Source organism: Solanum pennellii, chromosome 4 (assembly GCF_001406875.1).
Source record: "Solanum pennellii chromosome 4, SPENNV200".
Classification (NCBI taxonomy): domain Eukaryota; kingdom Viridiplantae; phylum Streptophyta; class Magnoliopsida; order Solanales; family Solanaceae; genus Solanum; species Solanum pennellii.
Genome location: NC_028640.1, coordinates 3576251 through 3599508, shown reverse-complemented (window position 1 = coordinate 3599508; position 23258 = coordinate 3576251). Strand labels below are relative to the sequence as shown.

At 34.6% G+C, this 23258-nt stretch overlaps 4 protein-coding genes across 6 annotated transcripts in view; 1 reads left to right on the top strand and 3 right to left on the bottom strand.

Annotated features, from left to right (window-relative positions):
• Positions 1-79: 79 nt before the first annotated feature.
• LOC107015741 (UDP-glycosyltransferase 79B6-like) lies at positions 80-6114 on the bottom strand. 2 transcript variants are annotated; one of them, XM_027916209.1, is made up of 3 exons: positions 5570-6114; positions 1876-2013; positions 80-1173 (listed from the first exon to the last, which is right to left on the bottom strand). In XM_027916209.1, the coding sequence occupies exons 1-3, from the start codon at positions 6099-6101 to the stop codon at positions 299-301; spliced, it is 1545 nt and encodes a 514-aa protein (XP_027772010.1). In that variant the 5' UTR covers positions 6102-6114; the 3' UTR covers positions 80-298. The 2 variants fall into 2 exon arrangements, with proteins under 2 accessions (XP_027772010.1, XP_015071622.1); XM_015216136.2 differs by lacking the exon at positions 1876-2013 and having other exon boundaries at positions 5570-6113.
• A 1162-nt stretch (positions 6115-7276) lies between these two features.
• LOC107018215 (50S ribosomal protein L33-like) lies at positions 7277-9049 on the top strand. Its single transcript, XM_015218637.2, has 2 exons — positions 7277-7397; positions 8623-9049. Exon 2 carries the CDS (start codon positions 8644-8646, stop codon positions 8824-8826), a length of 183 nt encoding a protein of 60 aa, XP_015074123.1. The 5' UTR covers positions 7277-7397; positions 8623-8643; the 3' UTR covers positions 8827-9049.
• Positions 9050-9165: 116 nt separating this feature from the next.
• LOC107018214 (transcription initiation factor TFIID subunit 9) lies at positions 9166-15879 on the bottom strand. Its single transcript, XM_015218636.2, has 3 exons — positions 15753-15879; positions 14159-14436; positions 9166-9690 (listed from the first exon to the last, which is right to left on the bottom strand). The coding sequence occupies exons 2-3, from the start codon at positions 14417-14419 to the stop codon at positions 9400-9402; spliced, it is 552 nt and encodes a 183-aa protein (XP_015074122.1). The 5' UTR covers positions 14420-14436; positions 15753-15879; the 3' UTR covers positions 9166-9399.
• Positions 15880-18277: 2398 nt separating this feature from the next.
• LOC107018291 (diphthine--ammonia ligase) overlaps positions 18278-23258 on the bottom strand; it is a 10093-nt gene continuing 5112 nt past the window's right edge. The window contains exons 4-12 of one of the 2 annotated variants that reach the window (XM_015218740.2): positions 22843-23068; positions 22714-22746; positions 22471-22553; positions 22320-22392; positions 21467-21797; positions 20983-21314; positions 20454-20791; positions 19855-20191; positions 18278-18971 (exon numbers count right to left, since the gene is read on the bottom strand). In XM_015218740.2, the coding sequence (XP_015074226.1) occupies positions 18765-18971; positions 19855-20191; positions 20454-20791; positions 20983-21314; positions 21467-21797; positions 22320-22392; positions 22471-22553; positions 22714-22746; positions 22843-23068 (1960 nt within the window). In that variant the 3' untranslated portion in view covers positions 18278-18764. The remainder of the gene's footprint in view (positions 18972-19854; positions 20192-20453; positions 20792-20982; positions 21315-21466; positions 21798-22319; positions 22393-22470; positions 22554-22713; positions 22747-22842; positions 23069-23258) is intronic. The other variant, XM_015218742.2, reaches the window with a different exon arrangement.

Here is a 23258-nt window from a genome sequence, read left to right as displayed (position 1 = left end):
ATCATTAGATGGTTTAATTTTGGGATATATAATATCAGGAAGCATATGTATAGCATAAAATTCGAACTTCCCCATGGAATCAAGACTAAACAGAACTATTAATATCAGATCACCACAAGGTGTTTATCAGAGCAACATTAGTACAATTATTTTACTGCAACACATCTATTCAGAAACTGGAGTATGACAAAAGTACGGAACATTTGTCTCCAACTAGAGGCGGATTCAGAGTTTTAAGTTTGAAATACGTTCTTATACATATTGAACCTGTAACTTCAACCGCATGCCTATTCTAGGTCTATTTAACTAGAAGTTCATACAAAATCTGAATGAAACTATCAATATAGTTACTCATGAAACCAGGACTTGAAAGAACTTCCTTCCATTTTCTATGATTCTCTTTCACCAAACAGCCAACTTGGCTATCTTTATCCATGACACATTTCACAGCCTTGCACAAACTCTCCTTTGAAAACCAACCATTTTCATCCTTCTTCACTTCAACACCAACCTTAAGATCTTGTTCCATCATCCTAGCACTTAAAGTTTGATCATTAGCACTTGGCAAAAGTACTAATTGACAATCACACAATGCTAAAGATTCCCACATTGATCCATAACCACAGTGTGACACAAAACAACCAACTGATTTGTGAGTTAAAATCTTCAACTGAGGCACCCAACAAGCAAGAACCAATCCTTTTTCTTGAACCCTTTCTTTGAATCCCTCAGGCAGGGCTTCTTCTACTGAATTTGCTCCTTCAGGTGGCTTAAGAACTACCAGAAATGGCAGACCTGTTAGTTCAAGGCCTAAAACAAGTTCTTGAAACTGTTTCTTTTCAAGAATCAATTGGCTTCCAAATGCACAGAACACCACTGATCCTGGTTCGAACTTCTCGAGCCAATTCGATAATCCATGTTCTTCTAACGGCCCCTTTTCAGGATCAGGAAGAACAGGTCCAGTGTAAAGGACTGGTTTTTTAAATTGTGTGGCGATGTAGTCACCAAATGTTCCTTCAATCTCTCGACATGTTTTCAAAGCTATTGCATCGCATAGTGTCATTCCCTTTGTCAACCGTTCATATATTGTCACTCCCTTGCCATATTCTTGAAACAGAAACTCTAGCAACTTAGCTTCGTGTTCGTGCAACACCACAGTAGTAGAAGGGTAACCTGGAGATCCACCAATTGAGCACATTTTTAGAGAGCATAATAAAGTTGCAAATTTACTAGCAAATCATGGCACTATATGATGCATAATGTAGGTACTAAAGTTACAAGCGTGACAGTTCCCCCTTTATTTTTTCGAACAAGCTGGAAGCAGTTGCCTGGTCAGGTTTTTATATAAAGGGTTCAAAAGATAGCTGCATTTCAACCTTGTGAGCAAAACAAATTTTAAAACCCCGTTAACTTGTTATCATACACACTATTTTCTTATGTCAAGGGATTCAGGTGGTTTAACAACAACAAGAAATGGTAGATCAGTTAGGTCAAGGCCTAAGACAAGTTCTTAAAATTGCCTCTTTTCAAGTTTCAATTACCTCCCAAATGTACAGAACACTACTGATCCTAGATCGAATTTCTCGAGACAACTCGATAATTGATGTTCTCCTAAAGGCCCCTTTTCAGGCTCAGGAAGAACAGGTCCTGTGTAAAGGACTGACTTTTCAAATTATGTTTCTATGTAGTCAGAAAAGATTAATTCACTTTGTATTCAGAATCTGTTGTATTATTGACACAGAGCGAATCTCACAAACCCGAGCTGCATTAATAATTATCCAAATTATCACTAGGTTTGTTAATTACGCCTCAAGCTATAGCTATATTCGAAAATTCTCCGGAAAAAAAAAAGAGGGAGGAGGGCAGAAGGATAACCTGGTGGTGGCCTAACTATTTCAGCTGCAGTTGATGCCATAAAAACACTCTTTTCCGGTGATCGAACCAATGAATAAGCTGATGTAGCAGGGCAAACGATTTTATAACATAAAGTCTTGATACCCCCAATTTCTGTTGCTATTTCAGGAACCCAATGAGCAAAATCAAAGAAAACGAAATGGGGTTTTAGCTTTCGAAGAAAAGATTTGATTTCATCATACAATTCATCCATAGCTGCTGCTAGTAGAGTTTCCAAAGCTCTAGGCACATCAGCTGTAGTTTCAGCACCATATGGAAGGCCATGGATATGAGGGATTTTGAGTGGGTGGAAAGTGATGAGATTAGGGTAAAGATTGAATTTTTGAAGTTTAATTTCAGCATTTTTGGGTAACAAGAATGAGATTCTGTGACCCTTTTTAGCAAGTTCATTGGAGAGGCTGAGAAATGGGATTAAATGGCCAAAAGCAAGCCATGGGAACATCACTATTTGGAGCTTTGAGTCTATGGAATCTGCCATTTTTTTTGCCTTGGGATCTCCAACCCTACCCTCTTCTATTTAACTCTCCACCAAATATAAATTTCTCTGTTTTGTGACAACCTACTCTAACTCAATTCTTTACTTTACTTTCTAAAAAGATTCTTCGATATTATATTATTATTTATCTTTTAAATCCTTTCTTTCTTTTTTCCAAATAATCACCCTATATAATTTACATTAATATAAAATTTTATTTTATTTCACATTCTTTAAATAATATAGATTTATATTTTATTCTAAATTTCGTAAGAACAACAACGAATAACTGGAAAAAACAACAACAAGCACAACCGCAATCACAACTTCTCTGGATCATTCATCAATTTTTTTGGGAATATTGTTAAGTTTGGAAAGGACCTACCGCATCATTAAATTATTATTGTGATCTTTACAATAATTGTGTTATGTATTGTGTTGTACTATTATCTTGTATTTAAATTAGTCCGTTATGTGTTATATTTATTATTTAAATTTCATTTTTTCATTAAATTTTGTGCATTCTTCATAGTATTTATTAATAATAATATCAAATTATATTCATTCAAGTGATGAAAATTTTAAAAAAATATTTGAAATGTATTTATTCTGGATGAAAGTAATATATACTAAATAATATATTTTTTTAAATGTTATATTACATTTTCAACAAATTATGAATATTAGAGATTTAATTAATATCCTTATATGAAAATAATATGTTAATCACAAAATAATAGATGTAATAATACAATATTCAAAAATAAAAATAGAGAGTATGAATAGTAATCCTCCAAAGTTGGATAACTACTATTCAACTCTCTAAAAATTGGAGAGTAGAGGGTAAAATAGAAAGTATTTGGAGAGAGCATTCTCTATTTCACTTTCCAAATATAGAGAATAGAGACTAAAATAGAGTAAAGTTGGAGATGGTCTTAGTCTCTTAGATGAGACAATATTTTTGAAAAGCTCAGCAATATGTTAGGTCAATGAAGAATATCATGCTTGTTTAATACTAAAATGACCGACTCAAATCATTTTTTTTTTGATCAAGTAAGTAGATTCATTTCAAGGCATCAAGAAGATGCAAACGAAAGACTCAAATCATCTTTTGCTGAGCAATAAAAGATTCTTAAATACATTGTTTATATTAACAAACAAACAACCTTTACATAATTAGCTTAACGGAAAAGGCTCAAAAATACCCCTGAACTATTCGAAATAGCTCAAATATACCCTTAAACTTTATTTCGGCTCAAAACTACCCTTCTCGTCATACTATTGGGTCAAAAATACCCTTCTTATTAACGGAAGTTGTTAAATGCCACGTGGATGTCATATGGATGTCATATTTGCATGCCAATAGGATTCCACTGCCACGTAGACTAAATACAAAGGGTCAAAAATACCCTTAAACTATTCAAAATAGCTCATATATACCTTAAACTATATTTCGGCTCAAAACCACCCTTCCCGGCAAACTATTGGATCAAAAGTACCCTTTTTATTAACAGAAATTGTTAAATGTCATGTGGATGCCACATTGCAAGTCAATAAGGTTCTACTGCCACATAGACTAAATCCCTAAATCCTAATTATTTCTCCCTCATTTCATTATTTCAGAAATGATATATTCACTCGTTCTCCATCATTTTGCGGCTAGGATTTCATACTTTTCTTCGTGGTTGGATTTCAAAGTGCATATTCACACTTATAGGTTAGTAAATATTTATTCTTATTTTATTATGTTTACGATTTCAAAGTATGATAGTTAGGATTTCACAACTTTCCCCTAATTTCGCAGCTAAGGCTTCGTAGCTTTCTTCGGGACTGAGTTTCAAAGTGGATATTCATGGTTGTAGGTTAGTAAATATTTTTTCTTATTTTGTTACAGTTACGATTTCAAAGTATGATAGATAGAATATCACAACTTTTCCGTCATTTTGCGGCCAAGGTTTCATAACTTTCTTCAATGATGAGTTTCAAAGTGGATTTTTGTGGTTGTAAACACAATAAAATCAGAAAAAAGTTTACTAACCTATAACCACGAATATCCACTTTTTGAAATCCAGCGACGAAGAAAACTATGAAACCTTAGCCGCGAAATGAGGGAGAAGGGATGAAATCGTTTCTGAAAAATAATGAAATGAGGGGAAAATGAGTAATTAGATTTAGGAATTTAGTCAATGTGGCACATGTGGAATTTAACAACTTCTGCTAATAAGGTCACTTTTGACCCAAAAGTTTTGACATAAAGGGTAGTTTTGAACCGAAATATAGTTTAAGGGTAAATATGACCTATTTCGGATAGTTTAAGGGTACTTTTGACCCTTTTCCTTTTATTCTATGTTGGCATCCACATGGCATTTAACAATTTCCGTTAATTAGAAGGACATTTTTGACCCAATAGTTTGACGGAAAGGGTAGTTTTGACCCAAAATATAGTGTAAGGGTATATATGAGTTATTTCATATAGTTTAAGGCTATATTTGACCCTTTTCCGTTAGCTTAATGTAAAAAGAGATTACCTTTTTAATGTCAATAGATTTATGACATCCATGTATTGAGTTGTCAAATGAGTCATGTTCAGAAAACCCAAGCTTATACGAATCGACTCACATGTAGAGCTAAGACCAAAATTTTGAAGTTTTTGAATTTTGGATTTTGCAATTAAAACCCATAGCTCATTTTAATTATTGGAGTTGTAATCAATGTTTATACATATTTAACATATTTCTAATACAAATACAAACTCTCTATGGTGGTTGTAACTATTGTCTCCACATAAATGCAATTAAATCAAAAGCTATAGATGTATGAACTATATGATAAAGGTGGATCTATTGATCAGTCATGTCATATAGGCTCGAATTGGACATCTAATTGCTTCAAATAGGATAGTTCGGTGCAAATATCATCCCACTAACGCGAGTTTGGGTGAAGAATGCACCACAAAATATGTGATGTAGACAGTCTAGTCTACCTAATACAAACATTAATAACTGCTTTCACAGCTTGAATATGTAACTTATATATAGATCACGAAAAATTGTTATTCTTTTCACTAATACAGAGCTAGTTATCCAAATTATCACTATGATTATTAATTAAACCTCAAACTATAGCTGTTTTTTGAAATTTTTCCAGAAAAAAAGAGAGTGAGCGGGGCAGAAGGATAACCTGGTGGTGGCCTAACTTTTTCAGCTGCATTTGATGCCATGAAAACACTCTTTTCCGGAGGTCGAATCAATGAAATAGCTGATGTAGCAGGGGAAGTAAGTTTATAACAAATAGTGTTGATATCCCCAATTTCTACTGCTATTTCAGTAACCCAATGAGCAAAATCAAAGAAAACGAAATGGGGTTTTAGGTTTTGAAGAAAAGATTTGATTTCATCATACAATTCATCCATAGCTGTTGCTAGTAGAGTTTCCAAAGATCTAGGCACATCAGCTGTAGTTTCAGCTCCATATGGAAGGCCATGGATATGAGGGATTTTGAGTGTGTGGAAAGTGATGAGATTAGGGTAAAGATTGAGATTTTGAAGTTTGATTTGAGCATTTTTGGGTAATAAGAATGAGATTTTGTGACCCTTTTTAGCAAGTTCATTAGAGAGGTTGAGAAATGGGATTATATGGCCTAATGCAAGCCATGGGAACATCACTATTTGGAGCTTTGAGTCTATGGACTCTGCCATTTTTTTGGGCCTCATTTTGTTTGGTTAGGGATGGCCTAGTTATAAACTCTCTATTCGAACATGAATACGATAATATTTTTTTTTGATAAAGAAAATCAGTAGTCGCTATCTTTCGAGCACGCACAGAGTAACATCCCCGCTTTTATCCAATAGCTTGCAAATCATATAGAAAAGCTAACTAGCACTAGGCAAGCTCGGTGTGACGAGACCCAGAAGGCATATCCCTTGCTTCCGCTGGCAAGAGGTTTCAAACTTGAGACCTCTAACGTGAAAAACTCAAATCACTAGGTCATCCCGAAGGGTAATATGATAATATTCTTTTAAAGAGCTTCAGTAATGTATATATAAGTTGAAGCTATTATACTTGTTTGATAAGAACATAATCCACTCAAATTATCCTGCAAATGTAATAAATGTTTTTAAAATATACAATTTATATAAATAAATAGATAAATGTTACCCGCTTAACTTAATGTTAAAGAAAATTACCTGTATAATGTCCATAAATTTATGACATTCATGTATTGAGTTGTTAAATGAGTAATGTTAAAAAAAAATCTAAATTTATACGAATTGGCTCACATCACATGCAAGATGAAATCACAATTTGATGTTTATGTGTTTCGAATTTGTTGTCAAAATCTATAACTTATTTTAATTATTGATTTTATAATTAACATTTATACTATTTTCTAATCTCTAATATAAAATACAAGAAATGAGTAAGTACTTTTGAGTTTGGCAGAATTCTTTTTGTTAATGTAGCTTTCCTTTGTGTATAGGGTACCCCTAATAAAGTTCAAATTTAAGACTTAAAAGCCAACATGAATGTTATGAACCAAATAAATAAAAAACATGGAGAAACTATTTGTGGTGGTTCTTACTTTATAACTATTGCCTCCACATAAATGCAATCAAGCAAAAGCTATAATAAAATTTGATAATTCGATAGACGAAGCATTTCGTTAATATGAATTTAGGAAAAGACTACACCATAAGAAGCGTGATATACATAATATAATACCTAACGCGTGTATTAAAATAACTATTTTCATAATTTAAATTTGTAACCTATATATGAAGCGCACTGAACCCATATGAGGTAAACTTTACGAATCACATAAGGTAAACTTATTATAAATCACAATTTAAATTCGTAACCTATAAAAATCATCATCTTAAAATATTTAAGATTTTATGTGTATCACGTAAAAAAAAAATATTAAGAAATGGATAACATATATATTGGGCCGGTTCCAAGTTTCGTCTTTTTGGGGTGATTTCAATAGGGTTCTTCTTCGTTTAACATCGGTGAGTTCTCTTCTATGAATCCTCTTGTTTTCGTTTTTATAGTTTGATTTTTGAATTCTCCTTTTGTGTTTGATGTTTGCTTGTATCTTCCCCAATTTGGAAATTGATGTGCGATTCTAGCGTGTTAGATACATTTATTCGTCTTAATTGAGATTCATTCACCTGGAATGTGTGAATTCGGTTTGGTTTTTGGTGTTTTCTAGTTTCTCCGGTAGCTGATTCGATATAGTAAGGTTTAGTGGTTTAGTGTGTGAAAAAAATGTAAACTTTTGTGGTGAGAATTTGGTGGTGGATGTAGCTGTTGTACGTGCTGCTGCAGCGGCGGTTTTCTTAGTGTGTGGTCAAGGATGAAGAAGAGCAACTAAAACTTGAAAACTATGGAGTAAACTCTTGACAGTAGAACTATAATATCTGCAGATTGCTTGTTTCGTAAAGAAAAATGTAATCTTTAGCGTTGTGTAGTTGAAATAATATTCACTGTTAAACAAGGTACCGCTTAAGTTCGAGCCTTGAGTATGAGGTTGCCCTTTTACCGAGTGAAGTAGTGACTTTGAGGATGGGTATGTTAACATGTGAAGAGCTTTCGCCGCTAGCTGTTTGTGGAAATGCTAAAACGAACCGGACTCTTTCTATATACTACAATGATTGTACATCTTTGTGATTGTTTACTATAATGCTGGTGTTGTTTTGTTATATTGTGTGTGTTTTTGTATGTGGTCATGGGAGTGAAGAATTTCTCAAACGTGTTTTTGTGCATGTTTGGATATACTGTCCGTGTGTTTTGGAATGAAAAACGATAATTGACTAAGCTGTAAAATTTCTTTGGTTATCAATGTGATAAGTAGCTTTATTTGTGTTTTTGCATAAACCTAGTATTTAAGTGGTGAAGGGTAAAAGGGTGTGCCTGTTATGCCGAGTTCCAAAGGTTTATGGTAGGTCCTAAGGGTTGGCATTAGATAGATTTTTCTGTGAGAGGGTTCATGTATTCGACCTTAACTTGTTTGGGATAGAGGCATAGTTAGTTGTTATTGGTGTTGTCTCAAGTATCAACATTTGAGTAGCTCCTCGAGCCACTAAGCCTAGTGCCTACCCTACCTAAACCATTGAGAACGACCATCTCCAAACTGAAGATTCTTTATTAGTGTAAACTTATCTGTGATAATCGTCAGTTTTTCAGCCTTCAGCTCTATATATTTGGAAAACTAAAACTTTATTCTCTTTTCAGTTGTCTCTACCAAACAATCTAATGGGTGACAAGAAGAAGGCTGGCGCTCTATTCGTGAGGCTTGTTTCAACTGCTGGAACTGGATTTTTCTATGTGAAGAAGAAGACCAAAACACTTCTAACAAATCAGACGAAGCTTGAATTTAGAAAGTTTGATCCACGCGTGAATTGTCATGTTCTGTTCAAGGAAGAAAAAATGAAGTGATGCAAACTCCAAACATGGGCCAAATCTTCTTTTAACTGTTAGCTTTCATTTTTGCAGCAGCCAGTAGTGAAATTAGACAATAGGACTTTTGGCTGACTTGTGTTACAACAACACAGTTTGTTTGTTTTTATTTATGCAATACTCTGAATTCGTTCGTGATCATGTTGAATGAAACATAGTTGTTGATCATACGACTGCAAAGAAAAGATTTGATTTGATCATACGATTTCAAAGAAAAGATTTGATTTGATCATGCGATTCATCCATAGCTCTTGCTAGTATAGACAATAAACAGGAATAAAGCACATCCCACAGAATGACCATTATCAAATGAATATGTTGGAAAACTATTGATAATGCCAAGGTAATTCTTCATTTCACAGCTCAACTCTCTGCTAATTGTGTCTAATAAATACTGGAAGGAGAGCATTTAAACTAATACTGACTGTGTTACAAAAGGATCTTAAAGTTTCATACTTCATGTTCAAACAACAAGTATACAATGCCTTCGATTAAATACATAGGCAGCGGTTACAAAGGCTCTTGTGACAAAAGCTGATCAAGCATAAGACATCATCTTGGACGTTTGGCGCCAAGGGGAAAGGATACTCGTTGAGGAGTACCTTGAGGTAAGTCTGTCTTTTCATGAGAAAGAGTTGGATTTTTGCTTGGAGCTGGGTTGGGATCAGCGCTTTCTTCGTCCTCCTCTGTTTCTTCTGGTTGGTTAGTTTGCTTCTTTGCAATAGCTAGCTGATAGTTAGGGTTGATCAGTGTATCTTGTTCAGGAGGGAGTGGTACTCCAGACCCAGCAATTGATTTCGGCAATGGAATCTTGTTTCTGTTCCTAGCCAACTCCAGTAGGACCTGATAAAAAAGAGAATATTATAATTTCTGAAATGCAGAAAAGTAAAAATTTGAGCAGGGAAGATAAGTGAGATTGCTCCAGTAGATAGAGCACTTCCTTTCCAACCAAAAGATGAAGAGTTCAAGTCACAACAAGCAGTTTCCGAAAGGACTCCTAGGCAATTGTTTTCATTTTTTTGGGGTGGGTGAGGGGGTTTCAATCTGCAATATCCGAAAGAGAAAAACATACATACGTGCAATGGGCAGTACTAACTGGATTTAGTTGGAGCTAGATGGTCAACTGAACTCCATGAACAACCAAGTGCATGCTAGTTGATGATTAAATCAAATTTTCAATTCATCAAGGTGTCAATTCATATGTTAGATGAAGCTAGCTCTGTGTAATGGATCCATCTTTACTGAAGAAGCTACAGATGATTTCTAGTACTGCAGTAAAAGATGAAACAGAAAAGGGAAGTTCCAGACTGCTAAAACTTTAGCCAAGAAAATAAAGATACAAGTTCTTCAATGCCCCGCCATCTGTGGTTGCTTTCCTTTTATAGCCCAAGTCATGTGTAGTCGACCAGGCTCCCCTCATCATAATCTCTTATCTTTTACTGGGTTGTCCGACCTAGTACTGCATCTTAATTTATATGCAGGCCCAAGTTGATGTCCATGCTTTCCAGGCCCAACCCTTAGTAGAGTCCAAAATAATACTCGCGCCCTCAATAATAACCTTGTCCTCAAGGTTCAAGACAGGGAATTCATACTCATGAGTTTTCTCAGCTTCGTTGTGCATGGTGAATACATCACCAGAATCAAATTCATGCCAAGGAAGTCTCAAGGCACAATCTGCCACCATAGGAACATAATACACTGCTGAACCTTCACTAATATAATTCATTGTTTGTAATTCTATTGGACTTCTTCTCAATGGGGCCCCACACTAACATGATGAGTGCTTGGATAATTCTGGCAATATCAAACCTTGCACCAGTAATGGTCATTTCTTCTAGCATGACAGTGAACACATTTCTTCCTCCTCATTTCTCAAAAGCAACAGATATATATCTTGGCATATCTTTCTTCTACTAATTTCATCATTGTGAATCAGAGAGGAATGAATAATCTCCATAACGCTAACGCTGCATCCACTAAAATTATCATGGTACTGAAATAATTATGTCTGTTCAGTGTCTCAGTGATTTCAGAACAGTTTCGAGTATCCTAAGAGGCCCGTTCTTTCACATTTATCGTATCATGAGCAACTTGACTAAAAATAGCTAGAGTGATGCACCAATATTCACCTAGCCAGTTATACTGTATCGCTCGAAAGAACACCCCAGCAAAACACAAGTTATAAATGAACCCGTTAATACCTGAGATAGACTGTGCCACATTACCAATCCAAGAAAAGAAACAACCCCATTGAGGATCATAATATAGTTCTTCAGATGAAAACTAGCATGTGCGGAGTCATCCAATGAACATAATGTCTGGAGGAACCTTCGACCTTCCAGGGTATACTAAGTAAAACAACAGCAAAATATCTGGAGGAAGCAGATTGTTGCTAGTCCAGTCGAATCCACCGAGCACTAAGAGCCACTGGTGAGCAGTAGCCTTCCATAGCCTTACATTCAATTTTTGTATGCATTGTAGGTGCCCTTTCTTTCCTTCGGACTCATTATGGAAGAAATATATAAATGGATACCTAAAATAGACTTGATAGTGCGCAAATAGCCAGGATATGAGGATAAAATCCTTCGATAAAATGCGTTAATCCAACTAGGTAGTGAACTGGTATAGCATAGAGAAGAGCAGCAAGTCTGTATGCAAAAGTGAAGACCCAACTGACTCCACAATAGAGGGATGAACTATATTATTGCAAGCTGAACCATCCAGTGTCTATCCTTGTAAGTTAAACAAGAACTAGCAGAAAGGATTGGGAGAGCTGATCAATTTGAATTCCCTGGTTCACGTGTTTTAGCTTACTAATAATATTCAAACGAACTTGAGAAGACTCATCCATCAGCAGAGAAAGAAATATCTGGAGAAGATGTTCAACAATTGTATTCTTCCTTGAAATAAGAGTCATTCCCATCATAACCAAAGAATTAACAGATATAGCATGTTGGCAAGAGAAGTCGTGCATAGTCTGCTGGTTGCCTGTGAAATAGAGCATCTGGTATAACTAGTAAAATACAACTCTACTGTACAGCAATTGGGCATTGGTCTTCGCAGCGAATGGCTTTTTGCTGAATGAGGTCTTTATTCATATTTTTGGAGCTGGAATTATCTCAATACTCAGCTCCCTGAGAACATCAAAATGGTGCTCAACTCCATAGAGATCAAGATTGATAGCAATATCAATGAAAAATCCATCTGGAGCCTATCTAACTCGGGGAAATTTAGCATTGGTTCTACTTGGAGGTCTATCAGGCAAAAAAGAGATCCAAATCCAATCTATTGCAACCTATGGAAAAAAGATGTTTCTTTTAACATGTCCTTCCTTTTGTGGAGAGCTATCAGCAACAAGCTATCGACCGACGACAAGGTTGTGAGAACTTGGGATTTCCCTCAACCCACAATGTTACTGTTGCAGCCTTTCTACCACAAGAGTTGAGCATAAAGATATCAAACATTTGTTCTGTCAAGGTGACCTAGCTAAGAAGATCTGGAGAAAGTTTGCAGGGTCCTGGACATTGGATTAGAAGTGACAACCTCAACATGATCCAACTAAGTTGGTGGAACCACAAATCCAACAGCCGTATCACCAATTTCATTTCCAAGAACCTACCTCCTACTATTTGTTGGGAGCTATGGAAGTCAAGTTTTAGCAACAAATTTGAGGGGACTAGGCCCTCACTTTTATAGTACTAGTACTAATATCACAAATTGTATTGTGCAGGTTACCAGGAATAACAGTCAAAATTAGAGACAACTAGAGCAGTATTTGTCAAGCTTGTGATGCGGTTGTCCAATACAATACAAGTATTCCAGTTGCATGGATCAAACCTCCTCCTTTCAGAGTCGCACTCAATAGCGTTGGTAGCTGCAGAGGGGCAGTGTGGAGGAGGGGGAATCATCAGAGATCAAGAGGGGAACTTCATTTTTGCCTACACTATATCCTTAGGAGCTGGAACTAGCAACATTGCAGAAGGCAGAAGCTATGATTTTGGACTGAAATGGTGTGCTGGCAAAGGTTTTGATATGGCGATAGGTGAAACAGATTCCCTGCTACTAGCCAAGTGCTCCAGAAAAGAGTGGAAACCTCCTTCAAAAATCTACAACCAAATAAAAGAGATCCTGAAGATGATTGAAGATCATGACTTCAATATCAACCATTATTTCCGAGAAGCTAATAGACCGGCGGACAGACTAGCAACGCTAAGTCATAAAGTTGCAGGAGCGAAGACCTTCAATCTCTTCTGTGTACTTCCCAGTAACATAAGAGGTCTGGTCCATACAGACAAATGGAGCTTACCAACATTTAAGAATAAACCGGCAAAACTTGCCAACATCATATATGATCCTCCTTGATCTCTCAACCAATTGTCACTTGTTTTGCGTAGGAATAGAGTGTTAGTCTCATCTCTATGATCATGTACAAAGTTTGGGATGCCAAGCTCAAATTGTAACTTTTTGCACATCCATGATCAATGGACTTTTAAATTAAAAAAAGAAAAAAGAAAAGCTCGGATTGAATCAGTATTGGTCAAGTTGTCGTTGCTTATTTTGAAGTGTCTATGCAGCCTTCTAATGGTGTGATTAGTCTAGGAAATCTTATGCAGATTTTTTGAACTTGGTAACTTTATTCTAGGAAATTCTATACAGATAATTTTTAACTTGGTGACTTTACTCTAGAAAATTCTATGCAGATTAAAAGTGTTTATTTTACTTTTTAACCAATACTGTGATACTTTGAATTAGTCAGCTAACAAACAGCAACTGTTAAGTAATCAAAATGCCAGAACCCATTCACACCCTAAAAAAATTCCTGTAGAACCTTCAGCATCTTCTGTCCTGCACAAGGCTGAAAATCTCTATACCACTACCCTAGCATTCAGCCACCAATACCTGCTGTTCAACTTTTCTCAGTCACGGTAATAAACCACATATGATAGCACCAGACTATGACATATATTTTTTTATTTTGAAATGGATAACTTTCCAAACTATGACCTATTAGTTTGATACCTTTTCACTGTTTTCAGTTATAACTTTAAAATATATAATTATGTCGAATGACAACCGAAGTTCTGAAACACGTTACAAGAGAACAACATAAGACTCCAAGACAAAAAATTTAGTTACATCATATAATTCTTTGATTCAGGAACTCCATTTTACTTATCTTTCTTAAACAAGAGAGGGCTAAAGGTTATCAGTTTCATCATACACCTAAAAGGTCTCTAAGAAAGATATGAGTTCATTCTTGGAAGAATGAAACACCAGCACAACAATGAAGGATTTAGTAAAGACTTGGTACCTCACGTGGCGGGGGTTGTGAGAAGCTGAAATTAACTTTTGACTGAATGGCAAGCTTGATGTCATCAGAGTCAATGGAAGCCTTCCCTGCATGCTCTGAGTAGACTTGAGCATCCGTCAGTACATCAACAACATAGCGATACCACAATTCCAAAAATTGATGCACAACTCGAGGCTCGTAGTCATCAACACCCATTGATTTTAGCAGCGTTTTGACAATCTTTGCATCCCTTGGCAAGTCCTCTTCTCCACCTTCAGCCATTTCTTTCAAGGTTCAACCTAAAAAGAAATATTAACCATCAGCATCATTTCATACACGTCAGTAGTGTCAATATAGAGTTGCAGAAACCAGATAGAGATGGAGATGTGATGCACTACAAGTTGAAATCATGAAATTGTAAAACATAATAGCAAATATTCTGAAAAGCATCAGAGTGAGAGCTTAAGTAGAAAGACATTCATCAAACAGCTTTCTCCATACAGGCAAAGAGCAATCCGGAAAATATTTAGAGGTACAAAGTAAGAAAACTATGAAAAGGAAAAAACAAAAATAAACTAAAAATATAAAACAATACCAAATTCCATCTGTCTAATTGAATCCGGTTGAGGTCAAAGAAACACTCAAACACAGCTTAATAAGAACATTAAATGGAATTAATTAGATCCCTTTCTCCACTTCAAGAGCGGTGATAATGGAACCATAATAGTTTCGAAATTTATGAGATGGAGGAACACAACAACATTGGACACCCTTAAATTTCAGATATAAAACCATTGCGGGAGAGCTAGGGAATGAAAATCAGAGACAAGTATTACAATTATTTTCTAGTTTCAAAAAAGGAAGCAGTGAACAAGAATTATAACACACATTCCTCACAAACTATGATACATTTCCCTTGCTAATAACACAGGAAAGGAGCAATCTTTTCAGCTTCTTATTTACTAACTAATTTTAAGACCATCTATAAGCTTTCACTTCACAAAGAAATAGAAAATAAAACACCACAAGAAAGGTAACTTGGGACAAGAAAAAAAACACCAAGAGTCCATACCAGCAAACAAGCGAATAAAGGTGCTACTTTAAGTCGACGAATTTCAACTCCGCCAATGCAATTATTAGAAGGACATAGTAAAAATACTTAATAAGTTATGACTTCCATCTCATATTTAAAGACCGAATAGCACATCATGACAGGTCACAATAGACCATATCAGCAACTGCTACTTTAATTCAACCAATTTCAACTCCACAAACTCCATTATTAGAATCACATAGTAAAAACACTAAAAAACAAATAACTATCACCCAATACTTAGAGGCCAAATAGTACATCATCACAGGGTTAATTTGAGCCATTTTATCACATAAGAAGCAGTTAACAATGTTAATGAAGCTATAGAACTCAAAAAAAACGGCAAAATACACCCAATTACCATAAAAATGGGTGGTCTTGAACCTTTTAACCCTCCTTCAAGTTCAAAAGATTCAAGACCACAAACCTCCACCTCCATACAAGGCCAGCTTAACCCTAACTCAAAATTACAAATCCCCCAAATTCAGTACTAAAAAAGGAAGCTCAAATACGAATACATACCGAAGATCCACCACAATTCGAGCAATAAGCAAAGATTAAACGAAGAACCAAAAAGCACTGAGAGCAGACAAAAAACAAAGGAGATGCATACATAAAAGTTTATGTATTTGTTGTTAATATTTGATTAAATTTCTTTTTAATAGTTTGTTAATAATTATTTATTAATTTTTATGCACTTCATCTTTAAAATTATATTATTTTAGTCAGCCATGTTTTAATAATTTGTCTTTGGTATTTTGAGATGTTTTATTAAACATTATTAAAAAAAAAATATTGTGTTTAACTTTGAATGTCTTAACAATTACTATAATTTTGACTTTTAATTATTAAAAGTTAATTACAAAATATTCTATAAGTAAAAAAAATGACGCTTTAATAGTTTAATTGGAATAATTAAATAAGTGAAGTCTTAATTTAAATTTAAAATATTTTTATAATAATTTTGATAATTGATGCAAACAATAGATTTAATCATTTGTATTGTATATATTGTTTATTCTTGTCTTACAAAATATTATAAAAATGTTATACTGCAAATTAAAAAAGAAAAATCAATTATTAAATTATAATGAATAAAAAAGATTTACTTATTTGTATCGTTAGGTAACATACAATAATTTGTATATATGTTTTTAAAATTATAATCAATAAAAGGGATTAAATTATCTGTATTGTTAGGTAACGTACAATAATTTATATATATGTTTATTCTTGTCTTACAAAATATTATAAAAACGTTATATTGCAAATTAAAAAAGAAAAATTAATTATTAAATTATAATGAATTATAATGTGTTTTTGATAAATTCTATTAAAAAATTAAATAAACATAATATTCTTTTCTCAATTTTGGCTTTAATCCCCATTTTATTGTCTTCCCTATTTCAGAATAGTCATTATGCCCTATGACGAACAAAACACCGTTGAAGCGAAATCAACCTGCTGGTAGATCTTCAGCTGAAAATACTATTATTTGCATATGATTAAAATTGTTTCTTGAATATATATAGTAAGAGATGGACTTACCTTAAAAACAATAATGGAGTGTTAAATTCATGAAATGTTATCAACATGTAATCAGAATTTGCAAAGAAGTTCAAAATTTTATATTATTACTTTAACGTTTTGTCATTAATCATATCATTGTGCATGTTATATTCTTAATAAACACCTCAGATAGTTGTATTTTGATAGGACTGAAGAATTATTTGAACGGAAGAGGACCTAAAATACTCTCAAAGTATTGGAAATGGTACAAAACTATCCTCCACCCACCTATTGGCTCCAAAATGCGCTTCTCATCCATCTATTGACTCCAAAATACCCTTGTCATCCATCTTTGAGTTCAAAATTGACCACTTATTTAATGATTACAAATTAAAACTGTTTAAATATTTTTTTTAAAATACTTGGCGATCAACTGTTGTTTATAATTTAATTTATTAATATCATTTATAAACCAACTCACTACCCACTCATACTAATTAAACTCCTCCCAATTAATAAATCAATTCTAATATCAAAATCGCCATAAACACAACTAAAACACGATGAAATTACAATTCCTGAGCATTACATAAAAAATTATTCGAGTTTGAATCGAAGCCCCAATTGAATTTAGGTTGAGCCGCTTATTTAGGAGGACACTTTCAATAGGATTCTCTTTCAAGCTTGATTATAACATTTATGATTAAAGGTAAAGAAGTAGTATATCCCGAATTAATTCATGTACTTTTTTAAATATAATTTTATAAACATTTATGAGTTGTTTTGTTAAAACTTTATATATATATATTTTTAAAAAACGACATCTATTAAGTAATATCACATAATTGAGACGAAATAATAATTAAGATGAACATAGTTAGACTTTTAAGTTTATCGATAATTTTATTTAGACACTTGAATTATAATATGCTTTAGACACTTCTATAGACATTTTCGCCTCAAATAGTTGAGCGCCGCACATTTAAAAAAAATATTAAATAGTCTAAATTTAAAACCGTTAAACAAGTGATCAATTTTGAACCCAAAGATGGATAACAAGGATATTTTGGAGTCAATACATGAGTGAGAAGGGTGTTTTGGAGCCAATAAGTGGATGAAGGGTAGTTTTTTACACCATTTCTAATATTTAAGGATATTTTAGGTCCTTTTTCGATCCGTATTTGAATTACAAGTAAATTATATATTTGTATGAATACTTTAGCCAAAAGAACTCGAAAATCCAAATAACCCGAGGTTGAAAAATTCAAATTTTATTGGTTTGGTTTATAAATTTAAAAATTCGACACAAATGATTTAATTTGATATTTAAAAAACCCGAACCGAACCGACCATGTACACCCCGGATATAAATTCATTAAATTATGTACACAAGAAATAATAATTACTACAAATAAGCTTCGATTCTTATCTCTACTGTTCAATATAAAATCAAAGGCTAGCCAAACTGCGATGAATTTGTATTTAATCATTAGGATCAATTTTTAACCAAACCGTGAACACCGGAGTACTAAAACCAGTTGAAAAGAAGCCACTACACCAGCTAGCTTCTACTAACTCAGTAAATACTTGTTTGCACCAGGTGCTTATACTAATCCAGTAAATACAAGATACATGTCTTCACATACGCTGTTCATTAAACTATAGTTAATTAATACATTCTCATAAATCACTGACTGCAGGCTAAGGTTTTTCCATCCAACTCCATCAGTAAAAGCTTGGCTTAAAAAATTTCATTCAAACCAAATGACTTACAAACTTGAGCAGTAGAACAGAAAGCAATTAGAAACATTTCTTCCAAGTCTGAAATCTTCCCATCAAGGAACAGTCAAGAGTCATCATCTCTTGAATTCGAGTCAAAAACACTCATATATTCATTTCGTGTGAAGCTGTGTAAATTGCAACAATTTGGTAATGGCAAAAACATAATCAGAATTTTGGTCAAGTGCAAAGCTCTCTTTTTCTGAAATGAACATATAATATATCGTTCCCCAGTTTAAATGAGGACTAACATTTGCTAGCAATGAGTTCACATGTGAATATATCATCCAAGGTCGATAAAGACCTCCCGGCACCCAACACAGGAACTATATTTAAAATAGGCTCAGGGTCTACCCGACTCATCTGAACAAGTTCATTGAACACATCAGAGAAGATTGCAGACAATGTTCCATGAGAGATATTAAGGTTGCTCGCAAAGTAGAGCCGGAAATTCTGCAAAAAAGGAGAGAAGGTGTTAAGAGGACTAGAATACTTCATCTAGGAAAAAGCATAGCAAAGCAAGAAAAGGAGATCTTTTAAAGTGCAGACTCTAAGAGAAAAATCCCCAGCTTTAGTGGCTCAATCTTTGTCAATTCCTCCCTACCATTACTGAGAAGTATACGAGAGAAGTAACCGAGCCGTTCAAACAGTTTTATTTCAAAGGATTGGAAGGACAAGACAGTTCTTTTCCCACTGTTTACTTTTTTCTACCATTACTGAGAAGTAACCGAGCCGTTCAAACAGTTTTATTTCAAAGGATTGGAAGGACAAGACAGTTCTTTTTCCACTGTTCACTTTTTTCTACCACTTTCTTATCGTTTCAGCACCTTCAGGTTAAACAACTGATTGCTCATAGTAGTAGCTATAATGTGCTCAAGGCATAATCTCTTTCGAAAAAAAATCCATGTAGGCATCTACAGAGAACCTCCCAATATTTTCAATAACATGTCTAATGCAAAGAGCGACTAGCTATTGAAGATCTTCCCGGATATTACTCTTCAACCTCCTAACCCTGAAAAAAAAAAGATATACTCCACCGCAGCCACTTTAATTTCACCATGTAATTCATCAACTACAAACAATTCTATCCATATTGCATAATAAGGTCAAGAAAAGACTACTTCATAGTCTCTTTTTTTCTTGAGAAGTAATTATTTAATAAGATCTAATAAGGCCCCTGACAAGTATTTTTCCTGGTCATTTCTTGAAAGAAAAGTGAAAGTAATATATTTAGCTATTTAATCAAGGAGACCTTGCATAGATGTACAAGTAGAAGTGGGATATCACTCTAGGAAATTTATGAAATAAATAGTTGGGCCAGGAAAAAGAAACTTACCATTATGTCGTCCCAAGAGAAATTATTCTCCGAAAGGACTTTATCGAAACGAGAAATGCAAAATCTTGCAATCAATATGACTTGTTCCTTTTCGACAAGACCTTTGGACATAACATTGGCAGGACATGAAACGCTAGCGAGGGAGCAAATTTTTCCTGCAAGCTCTTCAGTAACTGAAAGAATTACTGTGCATATTTTACCGTAAACAACACATTTCTGAAGGCTAATGTCATGCCCGCAATAATCTTGCTCTGTGGATTCTGATTGCTTGGCTAAGTCACTTGGACCCGACAAATACTCTCCCGTGTAAAACATAGGCTTTACCTCAACCAGAGCTCTACATAGAGGAAGTGCACTCAATTAATTTATTTTACGAGAAAGACAGATAAATAATAGGCCCCATTTTATTCTCATGTCATACTGACTGGAGATAGACAACATATAGCATAACAAGAAACACAAATACAACGGGAATTAAATTGACGATAGCAGATATCCGATTAAACTACAGCTAACTATTCACATAACAGTTCTTGGAGGCACAAGTATTAGAGTGTCATTTATACTGTGGTCAATGGAGCACCGCTGACACAAATTACCTTTTCGGCAGATCAGGAACAAGAACATATAGGAAAATTGGATCTAGTACTTTGGACTTCTTTGTGCCATCAGCATGGTTCGACTTCATTTGCTTAAGAAGTGTTTCTGTTTTCTTTTGGACAATAATTCTTTCTGATTTTTCTATAGATTCTGAACAATATATCACAAAAACCATGGCTGACGTAGATATTGAACAATTAAAGCTTCTAGCAACTGCTTCACTGTTTTCCAATGCCTGTTCAAGTTCCGCAACAGGACCTCCTTCACAGAGCAACATAGTTGCTGGGTCCAGCCCCAGCTGTCCTGCCATGTGTAGTATCTCATTGTGCAAAGTTGCCTGCAACATAATGATGTGGTAAATAAATGAGAAGAAAATTTTCAAGATGATTATTCTCCTGATAGTAACAGAAGCTATAAATATCTAGTTAATTATATGCTTCACATTCAAGTCAAAAGCAAGACAGATTGAAAACGATAAGCGTGCTGGTCCCATAACAATACAAATGGTTCACTATTTAAGATCAGTACCTGACTGTATGGACCAATACAGCTAGGAGCCCAGCAAGAAATACTTTGTACATGTAAGACCTTTTTAGTAGGATCATTTGCCACTAAAACTTCAATGTATGCCCTCCCTAGACCAACTAGCAATAGAGGGAGCTCAATGGTGGACCGTGATGGTACACCATAACGACACTTCTCTTGAGTAATAAATCTGACATAGGTCTCATTTGCCACGGCAAACTCATCCATATCAGCAATATAAAGATGGATATACAGTACATTTTCCCAAGAGGAACCACTTTCCACGAGCAGAGCTTCAATTCTCATTAGAACAACCTCCAGATCCTCCTGCAGATCTGGCAATAACAAGGCTAAAAGCATTGAGAACAAGAGAGATCCTCAAGAAACACAGGAACTAGGTCAAAGAGAAAATTTAACATATAGCCAGTATATACAATATGATTCCACTGATAACATTAACCTCCTACAGTAACTTCAAATGTTTTACCTGATGAATTTTTACTGGAGTCTTGGAGCCAGCAAGAAATAGAAAAGACATTATCCTTCATTGTTTTAGAAACTTTGAGCTCCTGTTTAGTAACACCTGACCGCTCAGACCTTACAGCAACAAATTCACTAGCAGCTTTACCTTCTTGTTGGACATCTCCTTCCACTTCAAATACTGTATCCAAATTGCTGGCTTCATCAATGCCATTTGAAGATATTGACTCTACCTTATTTTCCAGATGGAATGCCAGGGGGTGGAGGATGCCAACAGGGGCTATGGAATCTGGAGAATGCAAGACGATTTGAAATTCATCCAGCACAATTCGAGCATTCTGGGAGAGTTGAACATTAGACGAGTGATAGAAAAAGAAGGATGTAACTTTTAAGCACTAAATTCATACTCAACGTCACATCATTTTGCTTCAGTTGACTTTGAATGTCAGTTTTAGCGTTCAATCAGAAAGCTGGGAGAGTTGAAAAATTAAACATGATAAAGAAAGAAGACGAATGTAATTTCAAAGCACCAAATTTCATTCCCTGTCTCACATCTTTTTGCTTCATTTGACTTTTGAAGGTCACAATGAGCTTTACTAAATCCAAAAGGAATACACCCAAATTTTTCCCACCAAAATTTAGAAATTAATTTATCCCAACAAAAAATGCAAAATAATGCATTTTTTGAAAATGCAACACAATAAAAAATTATGGATCAGATGGATAAATATTCTCCAAAGGTGTTCGGTAATATTTTATCACAGTAGTAGTAGTTAAGCTATCTTTCTTTTTGAGACCACATAGTACAACCACATATTCTCTATGCAGACCATCCTAAAGGAGAGAGATGAAATACTTGCCTTAAATAGAGGGCAATCAAGCGTTAATGTTTCATATTCTCCACCTTCACCACAGACATTTATTCCATATAACCTGCCAAAAAAAAGAGACGTAAAAATGCAAAAAAAGTGAAGTAAAACAAAGCCAAAATTTTTGCTAACCATATCATACTCTTTTAGCTTGTGGAGATGGGGCTCCAGGTATGCTATCTCTTTTCCCAAGTGTTTTGAGGGGTTCAGTCCAATAGCAGCAACCTGAAAAGATTCAGAAGTATAGAGTTTAGTGTTTTGAGGGGTTCTCAAGTCATCAATTGATCTCATATAGAGTGACCAAAAAAAATCACGAATCCCACATGTATAATGTTTACATGTGAAATCACTAATAAAAAGACCTCACAGATTCGGAGATTCCTACCTTCACTGCTATTGCAATAATTCCATTTCTTACCTGCCATGGGAGTGGAGGGATAAAAGAAAAGAAGAAAACTTCAGATTAAAGTTATACTAGCAATTAATGTTTTTTCTATTTCTAACACAAATTTACCATTTCCTGCAGAAGAAAAGATTGATCTTGCTTCCATAGGTACGCCAATGAAACGAGCCCTAACCTTGAACATACACTTTCCACTCGTAATCTCTGGTAGTCAGATGCAATTGCACCAGAAGATACTGCTGTAACAGAGGGTATCTGTCTTTTTACTTCTTTCAACAATATAAACATATCTTCAACTTCATCACCCGGAGTCATACTGTAGCTTAGGTCATGATGCCTGCAAAATCCAACTAGAAAAGTTATAAATAGAACATTTTAAATAAAAATTTGTGCTGTAGGCATGAAGCTACTTCTTTATGTTTGGCATATGCAAGTTAACAATTACATTAATACAAACATTTTACAGAGATTATTCAGGTAGAAGTATTGCAGAAACATCATTTGCCCATCCTCTCTCTCTCTCTCTC

What these genes read in the sequence shown, in the direction of transcription:
- LOC107018214 (XM_015218636.2), bottom strand. Translation starts at nt 14,419, where the DNA reads ATGGCTGAAGGTGGAGAAGAGGACTTGCCAAGGGATGCAAAGATTGTC. An exon ending in CACAACCCCCGCCACGTGAG is followed by an intron (nt 9,691 to 14,158) that starts GTACCAAGTCTT and finishes CTTTTTTATCAG; the next exon opens with GTCCTACTGGAGTTGGCTAG.
- LOC107018215 (XM_015218637.2), top strand. Translation starts at nt 8,644, where the DNA reads ATGGGTGACAAGAAGAAGGCTGGCGCTCTATTCGTGAGGCTTGTTTCA.
- LOC107015741 (XM_027916209.1), bottom strand. Translation starts at nt 6,101, where the DNA reads ATGAGGCCCAAAAAAATGGCAGAGTCCATAGACTCAAAGCTCCAAATA. An exon ending in AAAAGTTAGGCCACCACCAG is followed by an intron (nt 2,014 to 5,569) that starts GTTATCCTTCTG and finishes TTCCTGAAATAG; the next exon opens with CAACAGAAATTGGGGGTATC. An exon ending in AATAGTTAGGCCACCACCAG is followed by an intron (nt 1,174 to 1,875) that starts GTTATCCTTCTG and finishes GTGGATCTCCAG; the next exon opens with GTTACCCTTCTACTACTGTG.